At 40.4% G+C, this 20,894-nt stretch overlaps 1 protein-coding gene across 1 annotated transcript in view; it reads left to right on the top strand.

Annotated features, from left to right (window-relative positions):
• igsf5b (immunoglobulin superfamily, member 5b) overlaps nt 1-20,894 on the top strand; it is a 43,046-nt gene that overhangs the window by 20,765 nt on the left and 1,387 nt on the right. The window contains exons 5-8 of the mRNA XM_037677780.1: nt 4,423-4,551; nt 12,674-12,704; nt 13,668-13,756; nt 18,318-18,382. Coding sequence (XP_037533708.1) covers nt 4,423-4,551; nt 12,674-12,704; nt 13,668-13,756; nt 18,318-18,382 — 314 coding nt within the window. The remainder of the gene's footprint in view (nt 1-4,422; nt 4,552-12,673; nt 12,705-13,667; nt 13,757-18,317; nt 18,383-20,894) is intronic.

Below are 20,894 nucleotides of genomic sequence, written 5' to 3'. Positions count from 1 at the left end.
CTGCAGCTACTTGACCTCAGCCAACACATAAATGGTTGGAACTGTCCAAACTGTAGAAATATTTAGATAAAACATGGTGGGAAAGTAGCTAAAAGTCATTACCAACATACTTTGTGCACTAACTGATCACAAGAAGTTTTTGTTGAAAACAATAACTTTGTCTGACTGTAAGCAAAATCAACATCAACAACAAGATGGATTTAAATTAAACTTTTAGAAAGGGATTATTGGATATCATGTACATTTAAAACTGAATACATTTTGGAATTGACCAGATTTATCATGGCCACCACAGTTCATTAACCTTAGCAACACAAAAACAGCTTCAACTCCGTGTTAGCATCTCTTCACTGGATTACTGTTAAATAAAAAAATGATTTTATTTTTATTCTGTATGTTTATAAAACTTTGCATGGCCTGGCTACAGAATATTTACTCTTAAACACCTTTTTAAATCCTAAATCACTATGAGATTCTGAGCAAGTCATTATTGGAAATTAAATGCTCCCAAAAACAGGTCTCTCTTGAAAATGAGTTCTCATGATCCAATGAGATTACTTGTATAAATGAAGGGTAAATGAAAACAACAATTAAAAAAAGCTTTAGATTACCATATTTTCTGGCATACAGTACAAGTTGCACCATTTTGCATAAATTTGCAAGTCCTGACTTCTACACCGACGCAACTAATATTCTTTTTTTTTTTTTCCATATTTACAATGCAATTTTTGACTGATGCTTGAAATGTTAATTAATAGACATAAACCAGTAAACATTACCAGTTGCAGCCACTAGAGGGCCCTCTAGGCTTTTATATGTTGTTCCTCTACCCCCCCCCCCCCCCCCCACACACACACACAAACGTTCACAGAGACAACTGAGAAAATCTTAACACAAGTAAAATGCCCCCCAAACAGTAAATCCTATTTTGCAGATTACAACTGCAGGTAATAAATATGCAGCCCCAAACGGTAATCGAGTAGCAGAAAGAAAGTTTGTGAACGGGTCAGGTCCATGCAGTCTGCTCAAGGGATTTAAGCCGGCAGAAGGGACGACCGCATGGTGGCAGACGATCCGCCCTCGCGGGGAACATTCCCCCCTTGTCTGGCTGGCTCCCACTCAGTGCATTTCCTCCATGGCGGTGCACCATCCGTCCGTCCATTCGTCCGCCCCTCCGTCCGTCCATCCATCCATCCATCCATCCATCCATCCATCCATCCGTCCGTCCATCCATCCGTCCGTCCGTCCGTCCGTCTGTCTGTCCGTCCATCCATCGTGGCTCAGACTGCAAGCTCTACAGCTTTCCTCCACTGCCCGTGTTATGCCTCTATCTGTTACAGAAGCTGATCTGTAGTGTAGCTCATTTGCGCATATGTTAAAAGGAATATTTCCGGGTCGCACTGATCGCCGTTGAATATGCTAGATTAAGGAAAAATCCATCCATCCATCCATTCTCTTCCGCTTATCTGGGGTCGGGTCACGGGGGTAGCAGCCTAAGTAGGGTGGCCCAGATTTCCCTCTCCCCAGACACTTGGGCCAGCTCCTCCGGGGGAATCCCAAGGCATTCCCAGGCCAGCCGAGAAACATAGTCCCTCCAGTGTGTCCTGGGTCTTCCTCTGGGTCTCCTCCTGGTGGGACGTGCCTGGAACATCTCACTAGGGAGGCGTCCAGGAGGCATCCTAACTGAGGGGTAGGAACATAGATCAACCGGTAAATTGAGAGCTTCGCCTTTTGACTCAGCTCTCTCTTCACCACGACAGACCGGTACAGCGCCCGCTTCACTGCCGATGCTACACCTGCCTATCAATCTCACACTCCATTTCTCCCTCATTCATGAACAAGACCCCGAGATACTTAAACTCCTCCACTTGGGGCAGGACCTCCTCCCCGACACAGAGAGGACACCCTACCCTTTTCCAGCTCAAGACCATGGCCTCGCATTTGGAGGAATTGATCCTCATCCCGGCCATGTCACACTCGGCTGCAAACCGCTCCAGCAAAAGCTGTAGATCACAACCTGAAGAAGCCAATAGGACCACATCATCTGCAAAAAACAGAGAAGCAATCTTAAGGCCACCAAAATGGATCCCCTCATCACCTTGGCTGCACCTAGAAATTCTGTCCATAAAAGTTATGAACAGAATTTGTGACAAAGGGCAACCTTGGTGGAGTCCAACTCTCACTGGGAACGAGCCCGACTTACTGCCGGCATTGCGGACCAAGCTCTGACACCAGTCGTTTAGAGACCTAACAGCCCGTATCAAAGGGCCTGGTACCCCATACTCCTAGAGTACCCCCACAGGGATCCCCGAGGGACGTGGTCAAATGCCTTCTCCAAGTCCACAAAGCACATGTAGACTGGTTTGGCAAACTCTCACGCACCCCCCAGGACCCTGCTGAGGGGGTAGAGCTGGTCCAGTGTTCCATGACCAGGACAAAAACTGCACTGTTCCTCCTGAATCCAAGGTTCGACTATCCGATGGACCCTCCTCCCCAGAACTCCCGAATAGACACACTCTACGGTCCCCCTTTTTGAATAGGGGAACACCACTCCAGTTTGCCAATCATGGGGAACTGCCCCCGATGTCCACCCAATATTGCAGGGTCATGTAAGACCCCACAACATCCAGAGCCTTAAAGAACTCCGGGCAAATTACATCCACCCCTGGGGCCCTGCCACTAAGGAGCTTTTTAACCACCTCAGTGACCTCAGCACTAGCGATTGGAGAGCCAACCCAAAGTCCCCAGGCTCTGCTTCCTCAGTGGAAGACGTGCCAGTGGGATTGAGGAGGTCTTTGAAGTATTCTGCCCACCGACCCATGACATTCCGAGTTGAGGTCAGCAGCACACCACCTCCAATATAAATAGTGTTGGTGGCGTACCGCTTTGCCCCCTGAGATGCCGGATGGTGGACCAGAATCACCTCAAAACCATACGGAAGTCATTCTCCGGGGCCTCTCCAAACTCCTCCCACTGCGGCCACAGCTCTGATAAGCTGCCTCGACAATAGAGGCATGGAACATAGCTCACTCAGACGCAATGTCCCCCACCTCCCCCGGAACATGTTCAAAGATCTCCCGGGAGTGGGAGTTGGAGCTCCATCTCACAGGAGACTCTGCCAGACGTTCCCAGCAGACCCTCACAATACATTTGGGTCTGCCAGGTCTGACCGGCATCCTCCCCCACCATTGGAGCCAACTCACCACCAGGTAGTAGTAAGTGGACAGCTATATATATATATATATATATTTTTTTTAATATATATTATATAGTGGAGCGACTTGTACGGCGGAAAATACGGTAGTTAGTAATGGGACGTTATGTTTAGAAAATAAACGTCTATTTTACGTTTATTTTCTAAACATAACGTCCCAGTGGCTTTTAAACCCCAAAATACATTACGGCAAAGACTGGTTCATCCCAAAGATCCAGTCCCCCGGCACAAACAGAGTAATATTGTGTATGCTGTTCAGTGTCAGGAGGGCTGTGATCAGTCTTACATCGGGAAACAAAACAGCCACTGGCCAAAAGGATGGCCCAGCACAGAAGATCAACATCATCAGGCCAGCACTCTGCGGTCTACACTCATCTCCAGGCCAGTGGTCACTCTTTCAGGGATGAAGATGTTCACATCCTGGACAGAGAGGAACGATGGTTTGAGAGAGGAGTAAAGGAGGCCATCTTTGTGAAAAGAAATCGTCCATCGTTAAACAGGGGTGGAGGCCTCCGGGTTCAACTGTCCCCCTCTTACAATGCTGTGATTGCTAGTATCACTCAGCCCTCTGTGAACAGTAAAAAGCCATCAGTGTGCTAATGATCCATTGTTAGGCTGATGGTCCTTCTTGAGCATGTGATCAGCTGGTTTTGGTTGTCAGCGGCAAAACTGGTTGATCCACTCTGAGAAGGTGCTATTTAAGAGACTGAGCTGAATACAGCTCCTCAGACTGAGGAAGTCTCTCGGATGAGAGACGAAACGTTTCTACATTTTTTTGTTGATTTGCTTTGTTTTGTTTTTTTGAATGTCCAGAGGACCAGATTTAACTTTTTTAGATAATGGCAGAACAGACTTTCATTGATAAACATTGATAATAAAGTGTGTGTCTTCTAAAAAATATGCGTTTCTCCAAGATATGCTGCTTTATGGAAGAGAAGAGCAGAAGAAGCAAGGCTGCAAGATCAGCAATGCATGACTTTGCATTGTGGCAATGCATTGATTAAAAACCTGTGCAAAAAATAAAAAAATAAAAGAGGCAAACTTGTTAGAACATCATAGTTATCCAATAGCCGAATACCTTCAAGCATAAAGATAATTCTTTTTATTATTATTTATTTTTCATATTTAGAATTGTCGTTCAGCCTATAGGTGCAGCTTCAGTATGTTTGTGCTGTAAAACTGATGTGACATTGTGTTCCCAGTTGCAGAGGTGTTTGTGGAAGATGGTGATGACTGCACTGTCCTGGTGGGCCTGACTTCCGCACTCTCTGCCCTTCTGCTGCTCTTGCTGCTCTCCGTCTGCACTGTTCTCTGCTACAGGCAAAGGAGAAAACCAAGTAGGCACTTTTCTTCTTCTTAAATTGCTTTACGTTTGTGAACATTTTCCAGCCCAACCTTAAATTTCTCAGTGCAGAATCATTGATTAAAGTATACCGAGGTGCATGGAAGGCTGCGCAGTGTGGCTTGGCAACAAGGGCACAATATATCCCTTCTGACAAAAGCAGAACTTTAGTAGTCAGCAGAACACGGAGCTCGTCGGGAAATGGCAGCCAAAAAACTGTTAGAGGTATTTGTGTGTGACTGCAGAGTTGAAAATCTGAGTGTTAAAATAAATAGAAAAAAAAAAAGAAGTTAAAAGTGACTAGACTGAAACACAAGTTGTAATAAAAATGTTTATAAAAAATTATTCTTATTACCTAACATCTGTTGCACAAAAGATTAGAGGACTTTTATCGGGGGGGCAATGTGCTTCTCTTTGTATTTATAATTTTAATGTTTTTTTAAAGTGCTTCAAAGAACTGTTAAAATATTTGTTACAGTTTTTTGCTGTTAAACACAAGTTTTATTTAAAATTCTTAATCCACATTGGTAATTTAATCACAAAATCAAAAACAACTAAAATAAATCACCTCGAGGTCTAAACGTATATTCAGTTAGTTTTCTGAGCATTTGTTTAACTGATTGCCTGGACAAATTTAAGTGGTATTTATATTGGGACCCTGTGTACACCATTTTGTTCCACCTCATGTACCACATGTGATGCGAATAACAATAAAGAACCTTGACTTGATAATATCAGAAAAAAAAAAAAAATCAATTTGTGTCGGTATCATGGGGAAGAACCATTTACAGCCACTAATGCTTTGCACCTCCTCCTCATGCTGTTCACCAGCTTGGCCACACATTGTTGAACTATGGCATCCTATTCTTCAACCAGTATTTGTCTAAAGTCGGTCAATGTGGTTTTGCTGGTCACAATGAACAGCACCCCCGAGCTGATCCCACAGGTGTTCAATGGGGATGAATTCAGGACTGCATTCTATCCTCTCTACTCTCAAATCCTAGAAGAATCAACCAAGCACAAATTCTCTTTTTGTAAAACACAAAGTTTGTTTTCTCAGTCATCCAGGTATATAACAACAAAAAAGGTTGAATCATGTCATCTGGACTTAGTTTTTTCGTTCTCTTTTTGTAAGTTTAGCTTTCCAGTTTTCATCAAATAGCATTTCCCTGTAAAAAATATGTAAGACTCATTTTTCTTGGGTGATAATTTAGGCTTGATATTTTTATAAGAAACATTAAAAATCTTAAAGTTCTTGAGCTTCTGCATGGGACTTCCAACAAGGCCGAGTCAGGTCCTCTGGAAGGATTCTCCTTTGTTGAAACTGCTTCATTCTTTCTGATGAAAGACAAAATTGTTCAACAAAGAAGAACCTGTCCAGATCATGCATCAGGACTTTTGCATAGTAGTCCTAATGTTTTTCATTGTCTTTTAGATGATTAAAACAGAACTATTCTTTACTAATGCTTACTAAGATATTCAAAGTAAAATGTGTCTTCACATACACATCTTTTAAAGTTGAAGATGTTGTGTAAGCATTAAAGTAAATGTAAAGTATTCACACTGCTGTGATCCATTTTTCTTATGTTTTTCAGCATCTTTCTCATTCCACAGTTTTTGTGCCATTTCAACAAATCATAAATCAAAACGTTCAGCTCGTTCAGAACAATCCTGCTGTGACTTTTGGTATTGGTGCAACTTTAGCTTTTTGAAATATTTAGCCTTTTCTGCTATTTTTTTCTCATAGAAAATGAATTGAGCTCATTTTACATCCTTCAGATCTTTAGATCTGTTTATAACCTTTTACTGCTCCTTTAACATTTTGTTCTGCTTCAGCTTCTTTCAGCGTCCTTGTGAACATTTTAACTTTTTTCAGCTACTTTCAGCTGTTTTGTGCTCCTCTTTGATTCTTGCTGCTACCTAAAACATTGTTGTGCTTCTTGCAACTTCTCTCTTCTAATTTCAGCCTATTATGCTCTGTTTAGCTCCTTTCTGCAAGTTTCAGATTTTTCTGCTATTTCAGCTACTATTTAGCTGTTTTTAATGCTAATTTTAGCCTTTCCAGCTAATTCCACATTTTTTGGCACTTCCCAGACCAGCTCGTCTCAGTCTGAGGAAGTAAAGTCTCTGATGAGCTTTCTTGATCAGGCTGGTGGTGTTGTTGCTCCAGCTGAGGTTGTCATTCATGTGTACACCCAAGTACTTGTAGCTGGAGACCACTTCCACCACAGATCCTCTTATGTTCTGGGGGGTAGGTGTGTTTGTTCCTTCTGAAGTCCACAATCATCTCCTTTGTCTTTTTCACATTGATGTGAAGGTTATTCTCTTTGCACCAGCTCTCCAGGTGTTCCACCTCTTGCCTGTAGCTGGACTCATCATTGTTTGTGATGCATCCCACCACCGCTGTATCATCTGCAAATTTTACAATATGACAGCCTGGATGGGTAAATGCACAATCATACGTGAGCAGAGTGAACAGGAGAGGGCTCAACACACATCCCTGAGGGGAGCCATTGCTGAGGGTTATGGTGGAAGAGAAGTTGTGGATCCTCACTGACTATGGTCTGTTTGTTAAGAAGTCTAGTACCCAGTTGCAAATGGAGGGGCTTAGTCCTAGTGTGAGTAGTTTGTCCATCAGGATTTGGGGGATCATGTGTTGAAGACAGATGTGAAGTCCACAAAGAGCATACGGACTAAGAGTCTTTCTGCTCCAGGTGGTTACCATACCACACCACACCATACCATACCATACCATACCATACCATACCATACCATACCATACCATACCATACCATACCACTTTATTTATAGAGCACTTAAAACAGCTACAAAGCCAACCAAAGTGCTGTACAGACAAAACAACAGGTAACACACAAAGCAAAATACAAAATGAGGTAAATCAGAATATAGACATAAAAACGATGCAGATAATGACGACAAACCAGTGTGGAGCATACAGGATCAAAACACAGAACATCTGGTGTTGAAAGCTACTGAATAGTAGTGAGTTTTTAAACGGGACTTGAAAACCGAGATGGAGGGGGCCTGTCTGACAAGCAGAGGTAACTCGTTCCAGAGTCTTGGTCCTGCTACAGAGAAGGCCCTGTCACCTCTGCGCTTAAGACGAGTTCCTGGAACTGTGAGGAGCAACTGGTCCGCTGACCTCAGGGAGCGTGGTGGGACATATGGTTGTAGCAAATCAGAGAGATGGGGGGAGGCGACACTGTTCAGTGATTTGTAGACATACATGAGTATTTTGAACTGGATTCGAAAGTGAACCGGTAACCAGTACAGTGAGGCCAAAACTGGTGTAATGTGCTCTCTTTTGCCTGTACTGGTTAAAAAGCGCAGTGTGGACCACAGAGGAGATGGCATCCTCTGTTGATCAGTTCTCGTGGTATGCATACTGATGAGGGTCCTCGTTGATGTTGATGGTTGTTTTGATGTGGGTCATGACCAGTTTTTCAAAGCATTTAGTGACTATCGGGGTGAGGGCCACTGGCCGATAGTCATTCAGACCAGTCACTGTAGAGCTCTTTGGGACTGGGATGATGGTGGCAGTATTTACAGATAAACAAAGGTTTCTAAAGTTTTACACTGCATTTAGCATTTTTTTTAATAAAGGTGATTTAAAGTTAGAAGAACTACTATGCAAATGCACACAAGGTAGATCAAGATGAAGATTAGAAAATTTAATCTTAAAATAATCCAAGGCAAACCTATGAACAAGAAACAACACAGTGAGCGGTGTAATTAAGTAGAAGGATCTGACAATGAACACAGCTATTATTTTTACTTGGAACATCGATTACAAAATGACAGGTAGGTGAGCTGATAGCAGATGAGAAACAGGTGTAAAGGAGCTCATTGTGAAGGTTGCTGGTTGCTACACACTCTGCAGAAACCTCAAAAGTTGTTCTCTGTTGACAGTTTTTTTCTCTGAAGCCCTGGTTTGGGAGTTTTTTTCTGGCAAATCATCTGGGCAGATTTTTTTCTTGAGTAGCCTTCAACAACTATTAAATAAATAATCAGAAATCTGAGGTAGGCGTGGTTAATGCAGAAACATGGACAATTTGATATTCTTGCTTTTGACCCTATGAGTACACTCCAGAGGTTTTTCACTTGAGTTTTTTGTGAATCATGAAATATCTTGGCCCAAGCAAAGTTTATTTTTGTTCTTGCCACCTTGAGAGGACAGCATTCTTGGTTCTTAACAGAGTTTGAAACAAGTTTTAAGATTGCTGAGGATTCAAATACATAAATAAAATGAAAACCAAACAGGAAAAAGCTTGGGCCTTGTCTACACTTCTCTTAAGATTGAATATTGAATATTATTCAAAGTATTTATTTTCCTAATTAGTTTTTTGTTGTTGTTGTTGAATAAAAACTGAATTACCCATGCTGTGCCACTATGTTTGAACATCCATATTTACAACAAATTAAAATCCAGGCACCATGTGTTAGTGGGCGTGCATGAAATAGGTTGCAAAATGGGTTACATCATTGTTTGTGACAAACTTTTTAATCTCAAGTCTAAAAGGATACACCAACATCTGAGATTTTAAGAATCTCCAGTTTGTTAAAGATTTGTTTATATTTCACTAAAATTTATGAATGGAGGGGAAACGTGCAGAAACTCCTTGTTTTTCCATGGAGTCTCATGACGAGAATGAAAACTTCAACAACTAGGACACAGTTTTGGTGAAAACAAAGAGGCAGTGTCCCAATCCTGCTTCATGTGGGAAAGCTGTAACCTTGAACATGTTAACAGTTTGCTATGCAAGAGGATGCAAACAGATCAGGAGGAAGAGTGTAATTGAACTGAATTACTATAATAATAATAAAATAATGTAACTGCTCAAAGTGGCTGCATGTTGGAGCAGCTGTTACATTCATTCTAAGATTTTGCTTTTGGAAACTTTAATTCCTCTTTTTCTCGATGTAAGTCACATTTTTTGGATGATTGTTTCCTCTGGTATCGGATGCTGTGCAGTTGGAAGGATTTTTACTGAAACTTTTTTAGTTTTGGACATTTGTTATGATGCGTAACCATGGCAACAAGGCAGTTTTCTACAAGCAACAGCAGCTGATTAACATCTCAAAAGCTCAAATAATATCTCAACTACAGCCCCAAATCTCAAATGAGTTGAAAGGATGGTATGTGGACGCCTTCTCATCTACCTGCCAGCTGTGCTCAAGTGCCTGACCACTGAGATCCTGGAACTAGCAGGAAACATGGCTCACGACAGCGGAACGACAGGATCGTCCCTCAGCACCTACAGCCGGCTGTCCGCAGCGACGAGGAGCTCAGTAGCTGCTGGGAGGAGTGACCATCGCTCTGGGAGGAGTTCTGCCCGACATTCAGGTGGTCCTACAGCCTGGAGGCCATCCGAGTCTGGGTGGACGGATCGGACGGCATCTACAGCCAGTTTCTGAGGATCCACTGTGGGATGGATCTTTACAAGAGATCCTTCCTGTTTACAACCATCACTATATATAACATCTCAATGAAATGAGGATAACAAGCTAAAACAACAAATAATTTCTCTCTGGGATTAATAAAGTATTTTTGTATTGTATTGTATTGTATTGTAATGAGAATCACAAGGTCCTGATCCAATCATCATTTCTCCCAGAATGGCTAGTTAGTTAGTTTAAATAACAAACTAATCACATAACAGGTCTCTCTTGTAAATGAGTCTTCGAGGCTCAGTGGGAACTAACCTGTATAAATAAAGGTCTAATAATAATTACTACTGCTATAATAGATACCTGTCCTTAGGCAACCAGTCAAGATCCTAGCACTGACCACCAAGCTACTGCACCCGCTAATGCTCATGTTTGTTTTGGCAAAGTGTTTTAAGCTGCATGCCCTTCCTAACATAACCCTTACCATTTTAACCCAGCTTGGGACAGGCACAAGACTTTCACTGGCCTATGCTCCCAAGTGGCTGATTTAAAAAAAACTATTTACCAGAGTCAGTTTCTTTATTTGTCATTCGCACCACATGTGGTACGATGGAATGAAATTGCATACACAGGGTCCTAGTTACACCCAACAATAAAATGTAAAAGAAAAACAGTAATAAGATCTAAGATATGAACTAAGAAAAACATCAACTAAATATAGGCTAAGCACTAAAAGCATAAAAACAATACACTGAACAGCAGCATGAACATGAGTCTGTGTGAGTAGATGAGCACGAATTTCAATTCAATTCAATTCAATTCAATTCAGTTTATTTATATAGCGCCAAATCACAATAAAATTGTCTCAGGGCACTTTACAGGAACATTCACAAACATAAAAGCCAACTAGTAAAGTTCTCTATCTAAGGAATCCAGCAGACAAGTTGAATCTTGGCTTCGTTTCAGTCTCCCATCCTGAGCAAGCACAGATTAATGAATGAATGAACACAGCAGCATGAAACAGATCAGCAGCAACATGAAACAGATCAGCAGCAACATGATCTGGTTCTTCACAGTGACTATTCTGGTTAGAGATTCATGAGTCTAACAACCTAAGGGTAGAAGCTGTTCCTCAGTCTAGTGGTTCTACACTTACCTTAACCTCCAGCCTGAGGGGAGCGGGGCAAAAAGTGTGTGTGCTGGGTGAGTGGGATCCTTCATGATGCAGGTGACCCTCTTCCTGCATCTGGAGGTGTAGATGTCTGTGATGGTGGGGAGGCTAACTCCAACAGTGTTCCGTGCAGCCTTCACCACTCTCTGCACCAATAATCTAATATATAAGATATATATCATATCATATTTCAACATATTCGACAATTCATCTTTATACAGTGATTTCATATGTATTAAAAAAGTAAAACTGTGTCAGTTATTTATTTTGTTCAATGAATGGTTGCATTTCATTGTTTTCAGTTAGATTATAGTTTGCACATTTGTCTCAAACAGATCTCTTTGGGAACTCAGAAAGTATTACATAGCAGTAGTCTTAATCAAGAAGTATTAAATACTAAGACCCAGCTTTTTTGTCTGTTGAAGATAAATGGACATTCTCTGTTGCAGTCATACTTTTATCAGGTGCTTCATCAGCTCCAATAACTCAATATCATTCAGTGCAATATGTGGATTTTAAACTTGTTTAAATGCTACGAAATCTACAGTCGTGCTGTTCATCAAATTAAAATCAGTGTCTTTAAATATCCCATCTGTCACCAATGTTAGGGATTTTGAGGTTCAGAACACAAATATTAAGGAAATGTCATGATTCTTTCTTGTATTGAGTGGTCTGCTTTGTTCTTCAGTCAACCAAACCATTGGTAGATGCTCTTAATTAAAGCTATTGTTAGCCTTATTCCTTCTTATCATTAAACCTACACATACATAAACAAGTAGAGAATAATTATAATGTTTATATGTTCTGTGCATTTATACAACCTGTTGCCCTTTAAGGACTGCCCCACATAGTTGAAGCCTAGAGGAAGTAAAGACCATTTCTCAGGGGATTCTTATTCTAACAGAGGAAGAATACATGTTTCTGTGTGATAGTATTCCTGACTCACCCATTTAAGTCAGTCTAATCTTTGTGACACATTCTGCACTACTGCTAATTGTGCGCCTGGTTTCAAGCTGGATGTTTCATGTCAGGGATTGTGGCATGCTTCCAAGTCACAAAACACCTCTAATACCCTCTTCAGTGGGGAGCGATGCATTCCCAATTACGAGAAAAGACAGTAACCACACAAGACTTTGGCTAACATGATAATTCAGGCTGAAATAGAAAGAAGAGATTTATTTTAATCTTTCTTAAAGTGTCTCTCTCTTAGGGTGAGCGCCGTCTGCAAAACTGCAGCACTGTTGCACTTTTGTCACTTGGAGCTTTGAAAAAAAGACAGCTATGAAACTCTGTTACAAAATTCATTAATGCTCAGCTCAATTTTTTTGCTGCTGTTGAGTTGCAAGATGACTGGAGGCCACAATAATAGTGCAGAGCTCAGAGCACATAACCAGCAGGACATTTACAGCTTTCTTACTGCTGTGCTGGATACACAGTGAGCCAGCCCAGTGGTTATGTGGCCAATGCACAGAGAATACTAAAGTTACTGTAGCAGCTGATGCCTCATAATAGATTTGATCATACCTTTTTTTTTCAGTTTCAGATAAAGCCACTCAGGAAGTGATGAGGTAAGATTTAAGTGTTCTTATTCTTGTTGGTACTTTTTGCTTAATGACGAAAGTTTTAGAGGAAAAATCAATCAATCAACCTTTATTTATACAGGTAATTCCCATTGAGCCTCGAGGACTCATTTACAAGAGAGACCTGATTTCAACAAAGAAAGATGACAACAATGGACAATAGCAACAGTTTTATTATAATTATTTATTATAATTATAATAATTAAAATATTATTATTATATTATATTAAAATAATTAAATATTATAATTTAATTTATAAACAGTTATAAAAAAAGCATACTATTTTTTTTTTTTAACAAATAGGATGGCTAAAAGGAAAAGGTAACAAAACAAAAAAAAAACCAGCTAGATTCCAAGACAAATGTAGAAAACTAACAACAGGAACATGTCAGCATTGGACCCTGCCAGGTGTCCAACAGATTGTTTATTCAAATTCCAGACAGAGCTTTTACATCAACAGTGGAGCTTTAGGGAAACATGTCTTCCTTGCAAAATATGTGAGCTTCACTTAGCTCCACATGTTTAAAGACTCAAGATGAATCTTCATTAATTCTTCAAACTGATTTCTGGGAAAGGATAGACGTTTGTTGATGCAGGAAAATCAAAGACATGAACTTGAAATCACGCACAATAATTTGTCCTCATGATTTATAACAAGTTCTTTCTGATTCAAACAATTTAAAGTTTAAATTTAAAGCTTGCATATTAAACATTTTTCATAGAGTTTATAAAAGATTCAAAGCTGAGGACTCTAGTTGGCACTGAGTGAAAAAAGATGACGCTCATATCTGTCAAAGTACTTTCTGCTAAAAACAATACAGGAACTGCAGCTCAGTGGGAACAGAACATTGTCTGCTCACCACAGCGTGGCCTCTGAGAATGTGATTCTGCCATTTGTCAGCTAAAAGTTATTTGTCCCATCATGTGACTGGTCTCCTCAGCTTTTGCAGGTTCAACCAGTCAGTGTTTGGGAGCAGCTCGGTTGCTGAGGGGACAGGTGGGAAAGTCAACCTGGGCTTTTCCAGAGATGGCCCAACAGGTACAAGAGTTACAAATTGATTTTTATTGAATACTTAGGTAATGCAAAGATTTATATTGAGCTTTAAGGTATAGCACTTTTACATTTTTTTTAAAGTTAAAAAATTTTTGAGCTAAACGCAACAGTGTAAACTTTGGTTCGTAACTTTTTGAACATCTTTTTTCTAATACACATTTGGTGTTATGTATTAAAGATCTTTTGAAGTGTGGTTTAGGTGAAAGATAATGAACAAATACATCTTACCAGTTGTAAACAGCATTGTGTAGCGCCTCAGTTTGGAGAAACAGTTTAATCCCAACCAAACTGAAAGGCTCATGGTTAGATTGAGCAGGACCAAGATCTCCATACAAAAGCTCCATACTTTTATCAGTAAATCGCTCTATATTTGAACCTGGTGATCTATAGACACAACCAATTCTCATTTAATATCTCAACCATAATTATTTCCATTACATCTTGAACTATTGATATTTTGTCCTTAATTTTGCATTTAATTTCTGCATTAATAAATAAAGCAACTCCCCCACCTTTTTATTACATCTATTCATATAATATAATCCATATCCTTCTATTTGAAATGTATTTATATTTTCATCATTTAACCAGGTCTGTGAAACTGCTATTATACTAAAACTTATGTTCAATAGTTTTAAATAGTCTGTTATTTTTGATAAACTTGTATTTATACTTCTACTATTAAAATGAATGATAGAGAAACCTCCGCTCGCTATTTTAATGTCATTAAATTGCTCCTCATTATAATATTCACAATCTTTGGTTTCTGAAAAAAAGATTTGTATCAACCAAACTCTTCACATTGTGTTTTTTTTTTTTTAACTCTTAAGTCTTCGAAAGTATTCAAATTTTAAAAATACATCTCCACCATAGATCAGTATTGTTTTCTAAATCCACTGCTTTATGTTCAGAGTGTCCAGTTGTGTCCATATATACACGTGTGTCCAGAAGGTGTCCAGTTCTTCTGTTAGTTGATTTCTCATAATTACACTCAGTTCCAGTCAATACAAGTCGGATCATTTCCTTATGTTCGGTTTACTTCAGTATTTTTCCAGTTCCCCAATGTCTCAAATGACCACAACCTTGGCCTCGTCAGGGGTTCCTTTCAGTTTGATTAATATTTTACAGTTATATGTCCAAGTATTCTGTATTTTTCCTTGTTTTCTGAGTAATCATGCCTTTCTTGATATGTCAGCTTTTTTTTGTCAAATGTTCTTTCAGATAGACATCCAATCCCTTTAGTTTACTCCCTTGTTTAAATTGTTCCATTTTATGCTTTCTGTTAGCAAATCTTATTGTAAAAGCTGTTTTTCCTGTGTTCTTCCATGGGAGGGTGTGACGTGATTCAATGCTTTTGTTGTTTACCTCTATTCTCTTGGAGCGGAGAAAAGTTGTCCCCTGCTGCTCTATAGAGTTTGAAGTCTCCTCGCTTTGATCCTCTCCTCCTGACACAGCCCGTGCATATGACCGTGGTTTTATTTGCAGCCTGGTCACAATTATGTAGTTAATATGGGTATATTGCTCTAAGTCAGCAACACGATTCTCAAGAAAGGTAATAATTTATCCTTCTCTGTTCTGTAATTGTAGAGCTTTTACCTCCTAGACCAGATCAAGGATATTTCTTTGTTGTGACCTGATGGATGAGAGTTCTTCACCCAGAAAGTCTAGGGATTTCTTGATATCTTCCATCTCCTCTGCCGAGGGAGCTCTTTCGGGGCCTTTTTGCTGCATTGGTTCCTAATCCTTCATTTCTGTTAACACTGGAGAGGCCTGGTGGGTTAGCTGCTGTTCTCAACAGTAGCTTGAAGCACAAACAACATAAATCCCAATCTTTAGCTCTCTTCTACCAGTTCCTCACTTGCAGGTGTGTTTGAGTCCTGCCGTTATGCTCTCATGTCTTCTTAGTGGCTAGATGTGAGTCTAGGGTGCCTTGGCTAATTTTTAGGCCTGCTAGTTGGAGCTGGTAGTTGAAGCCAGTCACAGTAGCCACGGCAGTAGCTCCAGGGCCAGGTTGTAGCAGCTCCCGAGCCTGGTTGTAGCAGCTCCTGGGCCTCAGTCCATCACAGGGACACATAGAGACAAACAAGACAACCAACCATTCGCTCTCTCACTCACACCTAGAGACAATTTAGAGTTATCAATCAGCCTAACATGCATGTTTTTGGTCTGTGGGAGGAAACCAGAGTACCCATAGGAAACCCATGCATGCACAGAGAGAACATACAAACCACCCAGAAAGTCCCCCGGCTGGGATTTGAACCAGGGCAACCTGCTTGCTGAGAGGCAACAGAACCACTGTGTTGCCCCCTTTCCAAATCAGTCTTACACAATAGATGGTCTATTAAAGTCATTAAGTATTGCCTTTTCTGCTTTATCCATTGAATTACTGTATTTCTCCAGATTAGCTGAGTCATTTAATGAAGTTACATAATATATTAATCAAGTCCCATGTGGCAGCTTGGGGGGTTATAAGTTATTATTTTTAAGTTTATAAGTTGCAACAACGACACGTTGGGAATCTCACCCTAAGAAATAATATCTAATTCCAAAAGTCACTCAGGTTCATTCTACAGATGACACAAAGGACGGTGGTCCAAAGATACAAATAGTAATTTGATTAAAAACATCCATCCATCCATTTTCTTTACCCGTTTATTCCATTTTGGGTCACGGGGGTCGCTGGTGCCCATGTCCAGCAATCACTGTGAGAGGGGCGGGGTACACCCTGGACGGGTCGCAAGTCCATCACAGGGACACATAGAGACAAACAACCATTCACTCTCTCACTCACACCTAGGGACAATTTAGAGTTACCAATCAGCCTAACATGCATGTTTTTGGTCTGTGGGAGGAAACCGGAGTACCCGGAGAAAGCCCACGCATGCACGGAGAGAACATGCAAACTCCACCCAGAAAGGCCCCTGGACCGGGGTTTGAACCAGGGACCTGCTCGCTGAGAGGCAGCAGCTCTACCAGTTGCGCCACCGTGCTGCCTTGATTAAAAACATATTAATCTAAAATATTTAAATAATGGAAGCAGTGTTTATTGTTTATTTACCAAGTGGCACGGTGGCTCTGTTGGTAGAACTGTTGCCTCTCAGCGAGAAAGTTGCCGGATCGAATCCTGGCTGGGGGGTCATTCTGGGTGGAGTTTGCATGTTCCCTCCATGCATGTGTGAGTTTTCTCCAGGTACTCCGGTTTCCTCCCACAGACCAAAAACATGCATGTTAGACTGACTGGTAACTCTAAATTATCTCTAGGTGTGAGTGAGAGAGTGAATGGTTGTTTGTCTCGTTTGTCTCTACGTGTCCCTGTGATGGACTGGAGACCTGTCCAGGGTGTCCCCTGCCTCTCACACAGTACCCGCAACCCAAAAAGGAAGAAGCAGGTAAAAGATAATGGATGGATGGATGACAGCTGAGGCTTTTCAGTGGTTAGTCAACTAAAAACAGTTGGATCCAAACAAAACAAAAATTCACCTAGACATTTGTGACGGCGCACAGAAAGTGGAAAGACCTTTCACTAGCAGCACACGATGTAAGGGAACCAGCACAAAAACTCTCAACTACCACCTTCATCTCCCAGCCTGTAAACTTCTTCTTCTTACGGCTGTCCCCTTCTTCAGAGGTCGCCACATCGAACTAAGTCCTACGAAGATATGGTGATTGTTTTTACACTGGATGTCCTTCCTGACACAACCACAGACCACAGAGCTCCCGCAGCCCTCTGTGTGGAGCAGAGAGCTGCTATCTAGAGACCAGAGGAGCAGATGATGGGGGTTAAGGACCTTGCTCAAGGGCCCTGACATGTTGGTTATTTTTGACCCAATCATTTGAGGAAACTGATAAATATAAAAACTAGAAAGCACAATTTCCTCAAATAATTGGGGTGGTGGATTATTTATGTAGTGTCGGCCATCTTGGATTTTAAATTAGTAACCCAATTTTCGATTACGTTTCTTACACTTAGATCAGCCACGCACCAAAATGGAAGTTGGCACGTTGCCTATTTTCAAGTTATGCTGCTCACCCTCTATACATATACACATAGAAGGTGGCAGACATCTTGGATTTGACATGCAACTAATTCTTATGCTTTGATAAAAATAAAAATGAAACAGAGTAAAGCAGTAATACAGCAAAGCAAAACCATCAAGCAAAGCATAGTAGCAAAGTCAAATCATCTCAAAGTAAAAACATTTAAAAAATCTACAAATTTGAATTAAACAATAATTGTGGAACCTTTATACCATTTTCAGTTCAACCAAGGATCTAACATCCTAAAAACAACAATACTTAAAAAAACAAAAAAACAATATTAACTTAACTTATTAAAAACTTATTAGAATAATGAGGCTGTAATAAACCTGTTTCTAATGTTCCTGTATAATTGTAAGATGATTTCAATTTATTTGAAGTAAAATATATATTTAACTTAAGGATGACTTCTGTCTCAGCTAAATCTTACAAATCCTTCAGTTTCATTAAAGTCTACTTTAAATCATTTAAATCAACAGTAAAAGCGTTTTTTTCTTTCACTTTGCAGATGTGCACAGCAGTGTTTTTATCACTGGAATTGATAATCAGAAGAACTTTGAAACATTTTACAAGGTAAGATTTAAAAAGAGAGAACGTTGAAGTGGAGAAAGTCTCAGAGGGACAGAAAAACTAAGAGCAGGAAGCTGAACGAGACCGGAGCTGATCTGTCATTCTGAACAAAACTTGTTACCACTTTTACTGATGGTGTTGAGTGCATAGGAATATTATGCTAATGTACACACTGCTAGATACACTATTGACACAAGTGCTTGGCAACACCTGTTAAGTCAGTATTTCACTGGGATGCGACTGTTGGCGACTATGGTGTTTGTGAGGGAGTCTCCAAAATGTTTCAAAACATTTGCAGGATTTTCATTTTTTTCACGTGTCACAGACTCACTTGAATTTAGAACATGTAAAAACACAATACGCACATTCATTTATTTCTCGTAATAATTGGACTCAAACCCATTTCATTCATTCATTCAACCTTTATTTAGACAGATAAGTCACATTGAGCCTAGAAGACTCATTTACAAGTGAGATCTGTTTAGACAGAGAAAAAGTAGTGAAACTGGACAAGTAGGAAATTGGAGGCGAAAAAATTACTATCAGACTTTTTTTTTCCTGCCTGAGAAGAAATAAACTAATATTAAAAAACACCTCGCACAAACAAGCACATAGTGACGTAGACATTCTGCAGAGGGAGATGACAAGAGTGGTGAGCAATGTTCGTAGATGCTCTCGAGGTCACTGTAAGAGTTCTGATAAGAATGTAATCAGCCATTGTCCTCCGATGAGGTCCATAAACATTCTCGAAGTATGTCAAGGAATGGCCAAGAATAACGACTATGAGAATCCAAGAGTCCTGAAATGATGACACAATGTTTATTCAGCTGGTTTCATCTGGTTATCAGTTGGAAATTCCTCAGGGAGGGGGTGGTCGGCGTCAGATCACATGTTCTCCAGGCAAATTCAGATAAGATGGCCTTCAAGGCCAGCCAAGGGAGACAAATTCAGATAAACACACAGTTGTTTTGGGGACAGGCAGAACTTAATGACATCTACCTTGAGTTTGTGTTGGTCCACTCGGTTCTGAAATGTTCAAATTACATGGCCACACTGATGGAACGTAACTGAGTAAAATCCCCAAGATGTGATCCATTCAGCCCAAAGCATTTGAGTCTGGGTACTCGAGGCACGAACCAAGCTATCATAAAGGCAAGCAGAGTGATCGGGTCCAATTTTGCTGCCGACGACTTCCTTGATTGTAGATAAAACCAGACGAATCCAAAAAGCAGGAACCAGTTATCGTAAATCCAATTAAATATGCGTCCTTAAAATCCACAAATGGCAGCAGAGATAGACACATCATCAAGTCTTCCAGTCGATGAGATATCCAGCTGCGTGCGGGCCAACAGGGCAAATCGGCTCGCCTAAAGGCTGTATTCTCTTCGAAGAAATGTTGTAAATTGAGTTTAGGGACCAACTGATCAAAACAAGTCCATAATTATGGTTCGGACGAAATGCAAGAGAGGCTCAGAAGCAGTTTCACAGAAAGACAGAGCAGCAAAGCAAAGCGGAGAGAGAGGGGAGAAGTGCCCGATCTTGGCAAGACCAAGTGGTGAAGTGAAATTTCAAACCTGTCTTGAGTCTCAATTTAGTTTCTGTAAATTCTAGAGGGATTAGAACATCCAGATCATAAAACCACAACAGGGATAAATAATAATTAATAAAAAATTGACACAGATCTGCTAACCAACCAACCAACCAACCAACCAACCAACCAATCAATTCAACTTTATTGTCCACAACATTCAGTGAAATGGAAATTTGTCTTGTAGCACAGTGGCACAACTGGTAGAGCTGCTGCCTCTCAGCGAGCAGGTCCTTGGTTCAAATCCCGGTCCAGGGGCCTTTCTGGGTGAAGTTTGCATGTTCTCTCCATGCATGCGTGGGTTTTCTCCGGGTACGCCGGTTTCCTCCCACAGACCAAAAACATGCATGTTAGTCTGATTGGTAACTCTAAATTGTCCCTAGGTGTGAGTGAGAGAGAATGGTTGTCTCGTTCGTCTCTTGCTGGACATGGGCACCGGCGACCCCCGTGACCCAAAATGGAAGAAGCGGGTAAAAGATAATGGATGGATGTAACTGGGACCCTGTGTACACAATTTCACCTCATGTACCACATGTGATGTGAATGACAATAATAATAATAATAATTAATAATTTATTCAATTTGTACTGCACTTTACATTTTACACCCTCAAATTGCTACAATATAAAATATCTAAAGAGAATAAAACATGGACTAAAAAGGACTAAAAATTTTAAAAGCTAAAAAACAAACAAACAAAAAAAAACCCTGCAGGATTAAAAATACCTTTAAACACTATAAAATATTTTAAATAAAAAGGTTTTCAGTCATTTCTTAAAACTTTCTGTAATCTGGGGTATCCTTAGATGGTCAGAAAGGTTGCTCACCTAGACGGCTGCTCTAACCACTCAGCCACAGCCGCCCCATGTAATGTAATGTAATGTATGTATATATATATATATATATATATATATATATATATATATA

This window comes from Nematolebias whitei, chromosome 6, assembly GCF_014905685.2.
Source record: "Nematolebias whitei isolate Nwh7 chromosome 6, NemWhi1, whole genome shotgun sequence".
Classification (NCBI taxonomy): Eukaryota; Metazoa; Chordata; class Actinopteri; order Cyprinodontiformes; family Rivulidae; genus Nematolebias; species Nematolebias whitei.
Note: the sequence above shows the minus strand (reverse complement) of the source record. Positions and strands in the feature narration are given on the sequence as shown.